Source organism: Tenrec ecaudatus, chromosome 16, assembly GCF_050624435.1.
Source record: "Tenrec ecaudatus isolate mTenEca1 chromosome 16, mTenEca1.hap1, whole genome shotgun sequence".
Lineage (NCBI taxonomy): Eukaryota > Metazoa > Chordata > Mammalia > Afrosoricida > Tenrecidae > Tenrec > Tenrec ecaudatus.
This window is the reverse complement of record NC_134545.1, coordinates 52940973-52953568: the sequence shown is the minus strand read 5'-3', so window position 1 is coordinate 52953568 and position 12596 is coordinate 52940973. Positions and strand designations below refer to the sequence as shown.

Genomic DNA, 12596 nt, shown 5'->3' with positions numbered 1-12596 from the left:
CCACTGACCACCAATGCCCCAAAAGAAAACTGAAATTGAGACAGGAAGCAAGAAGGAAGTACTGGGGAGGAAGAGATACAAGAACAGGAAACAAAATAAGATGGTGAATGGATATATCAATGAGCAAAAACAATACTTAAAATTCTTCTATTAACAGCCAAACATTCTCAAAATCTATTAAATGTTTATATCCAACCATACTTTTTTTTCTTTTACTAAATACCACTTAAAACAAAACAACACAAAGTCAAATGGGTGGTTGCAAAGAATAGATGTTGAATGTTCCCAAAGTGTTTCTGAAAACCCATTGAGATAATTAAATTATTGGTCTTCTTCAATTTATGATCTGTACTATTTTTACTTTGCAAAAGGATTGCGGTTCCCTTATGAGAGAACACTGAACCACATTTTGTAAATGTTACAAACACAGGAAAAGAAAGTGTAGTTTCTGTAAGGTGCAAAATTCCCTGGGCACCTGTTACATCAAGCTTTTATCTCCCTTAAATCCTCTCAGGATCTTTACTTGCTTTATCCAGCTAGGATCAGAAAGAACTAACATTTGCCAAATCATGTATATCTAGGTGTTCCTATATGTATAGATAAGCTTTGTGAGGAAATGAGAAGGGGAAAAAAAACTTTATAAAAGAATTTGGAGCTAAAGCAATGCTTTTATCCAGCAACATAGCTCTATCTTCTTTTATTTTTAACCTTTCTTTTAAATTTAAATAATTTTTAATTCTTTTTAATTGAAATAATTACCGTACATACGCAAGTATAAGCCTAATTTTTCAGCACATTTTAAATGCAGTTTTTGTGGTAAAATTAGGTGTCTCAACTGATATTCGGGTCGGCTTATACTCAAATATATATGGTATATTGAGTATGGTTTTTTAATTTAACTATGAAAAGATCATGTTAAAAGGGCAATGTTATTCAAATTGTTAAAAAGCTAACAAATAATGCTTTGATCCTTATACTTACACCTTTGAGTACATCTCTGATTACCTCCTTAAGATAACTGCTAAGTTAAAAAGTAAGTTTTTGAAGGTTATCTTGCTAAACTGCCCTTGAAAAAGCCAGTAGGGAGTTTCTGCTTCCACCAATGACATATTAAAACGTTCATGTTACAACTACGATACACGCATTTTAAATCATGTAGTATTCCCTTGTTCTGTTCTCACAATGGCCTTTTGATCCATGTATATAACTCTTATCACAATCCATACAATTGATGTATGTATATGTATGGATTGTGATAAGAGTTGTATGAGCCCCTAATAAAATGTAAAGGAAGAAAAGAAAAAAAAAAGAAAATGATTAGGGCAAAGAATGTACAGCTGTGCTTTATACAATTGATGTATGTATATGTATGGATTGTGATAAGAGTTGTATGAGCCCCTAATAAAATGTTTAAAAAAACATTCATGTTAACTTAAATGGCTACTTATTATACTTCTAATGAACAACCAATGACAAAATGTGCCTAAATGTGTACAAACTATTGATGGAAAACTACTTTGTTCTGAAACTTTCACTAGAATTAAAAAGTTCAACAAAGAATGAAACTAAGGGCTAGTTTTTTCTTTCTAATAATACACTTTATCAGTGTACACTCCTTGCTACTGGATTTGGTGAAAACAATCTTATTGAACTGTTTTGGGTGCTAATGATTTCAATTTTACAGTCATTAAGCTTTATCTCCATTAGTAATCAGGATCTGTCACTGGTAAGCAAATAACACTTCAATGAAACTAAGACTCTGGTTTGAAGAGTAACAGGCCACTACAATGATAATAAATATACCCACTATTTCAAATGAAAGGATTAAAATAGATAAGTAATACATTCCTTGCAAAACGGTGTCCCCAAACTTGATCTTCCCTTTTGTGTTCTCCTTCCATAATTTACAGCTGCAAACTAAGCCAACAGATGGACGATCTTTGCATTCAGTTTTCTGTCAACTTACCTAAATGTTTGTAATGGCGATTATGAGCTTGTAATAAAACCTTTACTCGATCCAAAGGAGCAACTGTTGTTTTGGCACAGCATCCAGCAATACCTTAAAAAGAAAAAAGTTTAATGTGAGGAAGAAATTCTCTACTACTTTGACTTTAGTTTATTTCAGAAGGAAATGAATACTGGATCACCAATAAATAAACCCTCGAATCCTAATTTAGTCTCCATGGCTAGAACAGCCCAGTAGCAAGAATATGCAGATGAGTAGTCCTCATTCTCTACAATTTAATAAGACAGCCTGTCAGGGACTGGTCTCCCTGACTATAAGTCAAAGCATAGGACATACCTCTTTCACCATCCTTGTTTCTAAGGAACATTCTGGCTGTACTTCTTCTAAGACAGACAGACCTGTTTGTTCATCTGGAAGTTCACAGTATTTTCAGTATTCTTTGCCAACATCATAATTAAAATGCATTAATTCTTCTTTGGTCTTAGTCATTTTCAAACTTTCATATGTATAAGAGGTGATTGAAAGTGGTGTCTGTTTATGATCACAAAAATTTTATCCACAAAATTCACTCATTCGTTGCCATTGAATCAATTCTGATTCATAGTGACACTGTAGGACAGAGTAAGACTGCCCTTGTGGGTTTTTAAAGCTGGAAAGCTTTACAAGGGCAACGAGCCTCATCTTCCTCTCTGGAAGCAGATGGTGAGTTTGAACCACAGATCTTGAGGATAGCGACGCAACATTTAATCCACCACACCATCAGAGCACTTTGTATAAATTCACTCCAAAAACAAAACAAACTCATTGCCATCCAGTCACATGGCACAGTGGGCTACATATTGGGCTGTTAGGTAGTTCTAAACCACCAGCCACTCCTTGGGAAAAATGTATGCTTTCCACTGCCATACAGATTCACAGCCTTCGAAAGCCATGGAAGCAGCTCTTTCCTGCCCTTTAGGACCACTGTGAGTTGGAATAAAATTCAACTCATAAATAGGTGAAAAGCTATCCCTGCAGGCAAAGGGGGCTAGGAATTGTGGGTCTCTTTCACTGCTTTACTCCTAGAGACCCAACAGGGCTTGGTACCTAGAGACCCAACAGGGCTTGGTACCTAGAGACCCAACAGGGCTTGGTATCTATTAGGTAAGCACTAAATACATATTTGCTAAAAAATGTAAAGTCTTATTTTTACAAACGTTAAACATGTAAGACAAAATCAGTCCGAACCCATAAACATATACTTAAGAATTCATGATCTGATTTTAAAATCCATGTTCTGATTTACACAAAAAACACAGCAGTTCTCAAATATTATACTCATCTAGTCATTTCCCCCTGAAGTCTCTACTTTTATTAATTAGGATTTAATACAGATATACTTCCGGAGTTCAAGCACGTCAAGTAGAATTGTACAATTGCTACCAGTTTCCAGACATTCGTTTTCTACATGGGCTCCTTAACATCGTTTCCCTTTTAACCCCACCACTGTTCCCCCCTCCCCTCAAGACCCTTAGTCTACTTTCTGTTCATCAATCCTGGGATTCATATTGAAGTTTCTGTTTTATTTGAACTATTATTAATAGTTGACATCTGGGACTATCTGGTTTCAGGCTTATTTTAGAGTATATTATTATTTTCATGTATTGAATTAGCCATATAATGAATTTATTTAGAATTTGGTCAATAAGGTTCTTTAAAAGTATTTTAACCTTTTTAAAAAAAAAGGATTTTAACTTGCTCATCACATTACATTATTAGCCAATAAATCATCACTACAGTCCATTGGGTTAAATCAAATAGCTTTTATCGTCTTCCAATGAGGAGGTTTCCCGGCTATGCAGATGCTTTCCAAAGGCAGGATTCTATAGAGAGACAGGTGCTCCTTGCCAGAATTCATTGCCATGGAGTTGATTCCTACTCAAAGAGATCTCATATGGCTGTTCCTGCGGGGTCCCGAGATTGTAAATCTTTACTGTAGCAGGAAGTCTCATCTTTCTCCCTTGGAGCAGCTGGTGGGTTTGACATGCGGATCTTGATGTGAGCAGTTAGCATGTAACTAAGAGCTCCTTTTATGAAATTCACTCCCCAAATAAAACAATCATTGCCATCAAGTCAATTGACAGTACATTTGCTTTCAGTATAGTTTCTTTCATGTTTTTTATTATTATTTTCTCAATTACAAACTGAATTAACCAAAAATTGAATTTAAATGGAATTTGGTTAATAAAACTTTTATTTATATTTTATATCTCATATTAATTATATTATACATAAACTTTTATTAGCTTTTATTTTAAGCTTAATTTACTTCCGAGACATAGTTTTTGCTTCTTCAGTTTCTTCCAAGATACCTCTTCGGGTTTAGGACCAATGTGTTCCTGTTCAGTAAGGATCATTTCAATGTGGCTGGGGGAGCTCATGGTGCATCTTGCAGGCCTTGTTTAGGGTTGAATCTAAACCCTAAGTTCAGCATCACTGTCTGCATTTTGAAATATGTGCATCAAGAATTCAGCTTTCTTTTTGGACCACTGACCCTGTGTCCAACCCCACTCTCCGCCCTGGGCACACCTACCAACGCCACGAGTGTAATGTCAGACGGGCACACTCACTGCTTCTGCAAAGTGACGTTTTTCAAAATTGGGGCCTTTCCAGATGGGCACATCCTTGATGGCCTGGGCATTTTCACAGGTGTTCCTAAAATGGACCCCAAATTTGACCCTCTTGGTTACATTATTGTTTGTTTTTTAAGATCATTTTATTGGGGGAATCATACAGCTCTTTTAACAAGCCACACATCAATTGTATCAAGCATATTTGTACATATGCTACCTGATTTTGCGGGTCAAGTGAGCAGCAAACTATTTTGGCCACTGCAGGAAGAGCTCCTTTAATAATACTTTAACTTGCTTATCACACTACATTACAGGACAATTCATTATTACAGAGTCCATTGTGTTCAGTCAAGCAGCTTTTATCTGCTTTTGAGATTGAATAATGAAATTAAGAAATTTTCCCAAGGCCATAGTTAGTCAACCAAAAAAAACAAACAACAACAACCAAACTTACTGCCACCGAGTTGATGCTGGATAGTTAATAACACAATTCTACAGTTCTACATATCATACGTCATCATTAGTCAAAACAGACTCAAAGGCCATTATGCTGGCCCACATAGCCTAGTACCAAGTCCTCGGCTGCAAGGGGCCCTGGTGACAGAGTAGGTTGAGAGTTGTACTCTTAACTACAAAGTCAGCAGCTTGAAGCCAACAGTAGCTCCACTGCAGACAGATGAGACTTCTACTCCTATAAAGAGTTATAGTCTCGGGTACCCACAGGAGCAGTTCTACTTCGTCCAACAGGGTAACTAAGACTCAGAATCGACTCGATGGCAGTGAGTTTACTTCGTCTTTTTAGTACTGGGCTGCAGACCTTGTGAAAGACTTTTACAGGTATTATCTCCTTTAACCATCGTAGCAACCCTCTGTGATGACCTTATTACATAATTTTGAAGCACAGAAAATAACTTACTCAAGAGAACACCTTGTGTTAAGCTGGGTGTGTCCAGGGAAACAAATCCAGTGACACTCATATGTGTGTGAGAAAGAGCTTTATATCAAAGAGCAATTGTATATTGAGAAAACATCCCAGCCCAGTCCAGATCAAGTCCATAAGTCTGATATTAGCCCATCTGTCTGATACTAGTCCATAAATTCCTCTTCAGACTCACGCAGCCATGCAATGATGCTGACTGCAGGAAGATCACAGGCCAGTGGTGGATCCAGTGGTGGTGGAAGTATCTCAGCCCTGGCGTGGGTCTCCACGTGGCTCTTCCAGCGCCAGGGCTCTGGCTACCATCAGCGTGGCTCCACGTGGCTTGTAAACAAGAATGTGTAGCAGAGAGAGAGTGCATCACACCCCAAGGAAGGAAGATGAGAGTTCCCAGACTCCTCACGAGAAGGTCATGCCCACACAGAGGCATCATTGGCTAGGACCTTCCTGACAGCTAGACTCCAGCCCTTTGCTCAAGTTGACAGATTATATAACTGCCACACTCCTTGTATAATCTTCAGCGTTATGTCAATCCCCATAATTTTGATCTAATACTTTACCAAAGTGATATAGATCACCAACAAACACATGAAAAATGCCTAGCACCTTTAGTCCTCAGAGAAATGCAAATTAAAAGAAAAATGGAATACCACTAAATACCTATTAGAATGGAAAAGTACGTGAACAATACCATGTGCTAAACATAAGCAATACTTTGGAAAACAGGTTGGCAAATTCTTGTGAGGTCAAACATTGTTATTTTTGTTGCGTACCATCAGGGTGGTTCTGATCCATAGAGACCCTACTCACAACAGAACAAAATAGTGCCTGGACCTGCACCATTCTCAAAATTGTTTCTATGCTTGAGCCCATTGTTGCAGCCACTGTGTCAATAAATCTCCTGTAGACCCTTCCTCTTTTATTTTATTTTTTTATTTTAAGAGCTGTGAAACTAAAGTTTAGTCAGTAAAATTAAACAGGAAAATGGCAGGAAAGGCCAAGAGAGAAAAGTTAAAGAACAACAGAAAAAATAATACTAGAGCGAGAAGCGGGAGAGCTGTTAGATCAGTGGTCCTCAACCTTCCTCATGCTGCGACCCTTTCATACACCTCATGTGGCGGTGACCGCCCCCCAACCCTAACATTATTTTCGTTGCTACTTCATCACTGTCATTTTGTTATTGCGATGACTCAGGCGGCCCTTGTGAAAGGACTGTTCGGCCCCCAAAGGGGTCGCGACCCACAGGTTGAGAACCACTGTGTTAGTATGTGTTCTTTTGTCCTCTAAGCTTTGCAGAGCAGCTTTGTCTCTGTCTCCTCTCAGTGGCTCCTTTATGCTGTTCTCTGTGGAGTCCCTCCCGTGTGTGATACTCAGTCACCATCTTGTTCCCAAATCTACTGGTCCAGTTGTCTTTGGTCTTCTTTACACTGGATTAGAACCAATATGTGTGGGAAACAGAACAATTGCTCCAAAGTTGTCTCCCCCAAATATGCCAAACTTAGCTGCTTGCTACACGTGGTAGATGATTATACACTTGGAGGTCAACAGAAGTAGGTCAGGGGTTAGTCTTCCTAAGGGTTTTCAGCCATCCAGCAGGCAGTCACCCTGTTTATCCCACAATAAGTAGGGCCCACCCCTTCCGATAAGGATAGTAGTAGATTGTTTCCCTGAAGGAGAGCCCAGGGAAGTCAAGCCCACTCAAGGGTGACCAAGGTTAGGCCGCCATCAGGAATCTGGGGGCTGCCCTTCTTGTCACATGTATACCCCTCCCTTCCTCTTTTATGTTGTCCCTCTACTTTAACTGAGCATGATATCCTTTCCCAGGGACTGGTCTCTCCTGAGAACACAACCAAAGTTTGTAAGACAAATCTTCCCATCCTTGCCTCTAAGTAGCACTCTGGAAATTATTCTTCCAAAACAGATCGGTTGGTCCTTATTGCAGTCCAAGGTATTTTCAGTACCCTAACACTCAGCAATCTGATTTCTAGATATTTACCAATGATAAAAACATATCAACACAACAACCTGCACACAACTTTTCATAACCACTTTATTCAAATTACCAAAACTGAAAAAAAAAAGCAAATTTTCAACTGGTGAAACTGTGGTATATCTATGAAATAGAATACTATTCTGCAATACAAAAAAAACAAAGTATTGACACACGCAATGTGGATAATCTTAACCGTATTTTGTTAAGTGAAGGAAATCAGAATTCAAAGGCGAACTGCTGTACGGTCCCATTTATATAACATTCTAGAAAAAAGCAAAATAAAAGATCCATGGTTGCTTAGGCTGGAAAAGAATGATGACAGAGAGAAGTGATACTCTGTGGGGAGGATAGAACTGCTTTAAAATCTTGACTGTGGAGGTTGGTACTGAACATGTCTGTCAAAACTCACTGAACAACTTTACACCTAAAAGGGTGAATTTTACTGGATATAAATTATGCCTCAGTGAACCTGGCTAAAAACAACTATACACGTTCCTAAAAGAAATGCAACTTACCATATATACTCGAGTATAAGCCGACCCGAATATAAGCCAAGGCATCTAATTTTACCACAAAACCGCATTTAAAATGTGCTGAAAAACTCGGCTTATACACGAGTATATACGATAGTCAAGATTCTTTGCTTCCTCCGCTTGCGATCTCAAAAATTTCTTGCCTTATTTTATAGGCTTTCTGTGGTGAAGTATAAAATATATAATAAAAGGTGCGCAAATCATAAGCATGTCACTTATTGAATTATTGCCAGGTGAGTGCAATTACATAAGGACCACCCAGAATAAGAAATGGAACTTTAGCAGCTCCCTAAAAGAATCCCTCCTAGCCTCTCCAAATCACTCTTTACCGTTTCTTCTTCAAAAATAAACAACCGCTGTTCTGACTTCTCATGGTGTAGGTCAAGTTGTGACCGTTTGCAGAGGCTTCCTGGTGGTACAATAATTAAGTGCTTGGCTGCTACCCAAAAGGTAGGCAGTTTGTGACCTTTATTAACGTGAAATTACACAATATGCCTTTTGGTGTGTGGCTGGGTTTTTTTCTGTTCAACATTACGCTTGTGAAGCTCATTCACATTGTTCAGATAACAGAAATCGACTCATTCTCAGAGCTGCAAAGTAGTTTGCTGTATAATCATACATTGAACATTGATAGACATTTGGGTTGCTTCTAGGTTTTGGGTGTTATGAATATTGCAGTTAGGAACAGAAATAGATATGTTGGTACTTTCCCAGGAATGGAACTGGTAGGACATATAATATGCAAATGAAAAAAAATGCAGATGTTCAGCCTCATAGATAACTTCTCAATGAGGTTCTCAAAGTGGTTGTACTAATTACTACTTATGGCAGCAGTGTATGAGATGGCCCGCTGCTTTCCTTACCTATACTTCAGGTCATAATGGACAGTACAAATGTAGCATGTCTAAATCAGAACTTTTGGCCCTAACCCCCACAATTAACACAAAATCTGCTCCTACTACCCACTGTCATCATCAAGTGGATTCTACCTCCTAGAGACATTATATAGAGTTTTTGAGACTATACATTTTTACATGAGCAGACAGATAGCCTCATCTAGCTCCAGGTGAAGGGTTTGACCCACCAACCTTACAAAGTGAACACACCCAACACAATCGAGTCATTTCCAGCTCAGATCAGTCCTATAGGACAGAGTAAAACTTGCCCTGTGGGTTTCTCAAAGATTTACAGTGAAAACAAGGAAGATGTGTGACAAGATGGTTTGACACAGTGGCTGAAACGCTGGGTTCAATTGTGTCGCTGGCACAGAACCAGGGCAGCTCTATTGTACATAAGTTGCTGAGTCCCCCCACAGAAGAATTCACTTCAGAGGACAGCACTGAAGCTACAGCTCAAAGAGAGAGACATGTCTGATCAGAGCACACAGGAGCAAATGAAGGGAGAGGAAGAGAGTAGAGCACATCCTGGCCCACCAAAGTCCTGAGGATGATATTCTCAGAGCAGCCAACTCACTGAGAGGACCATAGAGCCGGCCCCACTACAAGACACAATGTCCCTCACTAACTCATAGCGCTGTGGGGCACAACATTGGAGAGACAGTGCGGGAATTGTGCCCCACCTGACTCCGCCACACCGAGGTCAAACCCTAAGGGCGTGCAACAGAACTGCAATGGGAACAGAGCAGTGAAGTCCCAAGGGAATACCAAAAATAGACTTGGGGCCAGACTCCACCAGAAAACACTCCTAAAGGTAAACAAATGGACCTTGAATTATTTACAGGTTTTTCTTTTCTTGTTTTATGTCATTGATATTTTATTGTTGTTGTGTTTTCTTTTGTTGCTTTGTTTTGTTCTGTCTTGTTTTTTTGTACATAATATTATCTCTGCAGGTCTATCTAGATAAGATAGGCTGATAAACAATCTGGAGGAGAAAACAACAGGACCAACTGTTCCAGGGAGGACATGGGAGAGGTGGAGGCAGGGGGAAAGGAAGTGGTATTAACAAACCCAGGGACAAGGGAACAAGTGATCTAAAATTGATGGTGAGGAAGGTGTAGGAAGCTTGGTAGGGCTTGGTCAAGGGCAATGTGACAGAGAGGAATTACTGAATTCCAAATGAAAGCTGACCATGTTAGTGGGACAAGAGGAAAGTAAAATGAAATAGAGGAAAGAACTAGGAGTCAAAAGGCATTTATAGAGGTCTAAATACAGGCATGTACATATGAAAATATATTTATATGTGCTGATGTGGAAATAGATCTATATAGCAGATGGAGATTGGGCCTCCACTCAAGTACTCCCTAAATGCAAGAACACTTTGTTCTATTAAACTGGCATTCCAGGATGCTTCCCGACACAACCGCTGAAGACAAAGCAGATGCATAAGCAAATGTGGTGAAGAAAGCTATCAAAAGATACAGCGTCTGGGTTCCTCGAGGCTTGAAGGTAAACAAGCGGCCATCTAGCTGAGAAGCAACAAAGCCCAAATGGATGAAGCACACCAGCCTGTGCAATCATGAAGTGTTGAAGGGATCAGGTACCAGGCATCATAAGAACAAAAAAGCATATCATTGTAAATGAGGAAGGACACTGGTAGAGATAGGAACCAGAAACACAGGGAATCCAGGGCACATGATCCCTTCAGGACCAGTGGTGAGAGTGGCGATAGCGGGAGGGTGGAGAGTGGGTGGGTTGGAAAGGCGGAACCAATTACAAGGATCTACACTTAGGGAAACCAAAACACCAATTGATGGGAGGACATCGGAAGTTCTCTAGACAAAGGCAAATTTTTGGCATCAGCTACAAGTACTTGCCAACTGCTGGCACAGTTTACTAGAATCACTGGAACCAGTTTTAGTTGTAAACTGTTTTGCACAATGTCTTTTTTTTTTTTGCACAATGTCTTTAAAAGATGAGCCTCCAATATTTGTTTTCTGTTAAGCAAACAGTAAAATCCAATCTCACACACTCAGTCACTCAGTCTTTATAATAAAGGAAATTTATGAATTCAGGAAATTTATGAATTCAGGTTTCACTGAATTCCTGGAGGCATTATGGAAGCAACGTCAAAACACACACATGCCATATTGCACTGGGGAAATCTACTGCAAAAGACTTCTTTAAGGTCTTAAAAAAACAACAAAGATATGTAAAAAAAACACTAATTTTGAGGACTAAGGGGTGCCTGGCCCAAGCCAAGGTATTTAAAATCACCTCAAATACATGCAATAGCTGGACAATTAAAATGGAAGATTGAAGAATTGGTGCATTTCAATCGTGGTATTGGTAAAAAATACTAAATATGCCTGGACTGACAAAAGAACAAACAACTTGGTAATAAACACGGCCTGAGTGCTCCTTAGGAGCTAGTATGGTGAGACTTTGCGGTATTGTGGACCTGCTATCAGGAGCGAACAGTCCCTGGAAGATATTTTGCGACATAAAGTAGAAGGTCAGCGAAAAGGAGGAGAAACCTCTAACGGATGGACTGACCAGGGGTTGCAACAACTATCGCAGACACAGAAAGATGGGGGGATGGCACTTCACTCTGGCACACAGGGTCGCTGGGTAGAGGAACGGGCTGCAGGGCGCTTTACAACACTGTGCCATCCTGGAGATCGGGTTCCGGGCAAGCCTTGCAGCGCTGTCCCATCCCCTGTGCGCGTCCTGGGAAGCCCGAGACCCTGCCTGTACATGTATTACAACGGGGTTGCGGCTTAAGTCGAACATAACAAAGACTGGAGGACAGAGTGTTTCCTTCCCTGTGCACAGGGGGTCCATGCCCTGGAACGCACTCCACGGCACCTAACAACACCGCAGGTCAAGGCCAACATCTGCCGGGCAATGCAGCAGCCGGAGTCCCGGTACACCCTCGAGCTCGGGTCCAGCCTCCCTCGCCCCGCGCGCTGCCGGGTCCTCCCGGCGGGCACCTACCTCCAGCCAGGAAAGAGCGCAGCCAGTAGAAGTCTCTGCGGGCGGCGGGCGCGCCAGTCCCTGACGCGGGTGGCATCGTGGGCGGGGGGTCGGCCGAAGCCAGGGCCGCCGCCGCCGCCGGCATCGGGGCTCGAGGCAAGTAGGGAGCCTGGGCCGCTGGGTTACAAGGCACTGGCGCGGGACATGGTGGAGGGACTACTGCCACTGTGCCATCGGCCCGGCGGGCTGGGCTTCACCGCACCGGTGCGGAGGCGCCGGGTGATGCCGTACGTCGGGGGCGCGGCCTGGGACTCCGCCCCAGACTGTCCCTGGATGGGATGGACCGAGGGGCCGGACCGGGGCGGGACCACGGACGGGTCCACCCCCGCCCTCCCCCGGCCCGGGCTCTGCCAGGGCGGGGCGGTAGCCAAGATCTGGGCACCCTGAAAAGAATCTACCAGGCCCAGTACTTCCCTTACCCTGCCTCACCAAAGCCCTGAATCCTCTGCTGTTTAGGGCCCATGCTTTCAGACTCAGAAGGGAAACAAAGGAAAAAGAATTCTTCAGAAGTTCCCCACCTCGGAGAACTCCCCTTCTCCCAATAGCCTGTACTGCCCATTGGACCGTCTTTTGACCTCCCTAAGATGCACCCATTTCAGGCCAACCTTTGGCTCCTCTGCCTT

General features: G+C 41.5%; 1 protein-coding gene across 2 annotated transcripts in view; it reads right to left on the bottom strand.

Annotated features, from left to right (window-relative positions):
• Nucleotides 1-12203, bottom strand: part of SLC25A16 (solute carrier family 25 member 16) — a 42344-nt gene extending 30141 nt beyond the window's left edge. For both annotated transcript variants that reach the window (XM_075533695.1, XM_075533694.1), the window contains exons 1-2: nt 11935-12203; nt 1967-2059 (exon numbers count right to left, since the gene is read on the bottom strand). In XM_075533695.1, coding sequence (XP_075389810.1) covers nt 1967-2059; nt 11935-12058 — 217 coding nt within the window. In that variant the 5' untranslated portion in view covers nt 12059-12203. The remainder of the gene's footprint in view (nt 1-1966; nt 2060-11934) is intronic.
• Nucleotides 12204-12596: the final 393 nt, after the last annotated feature.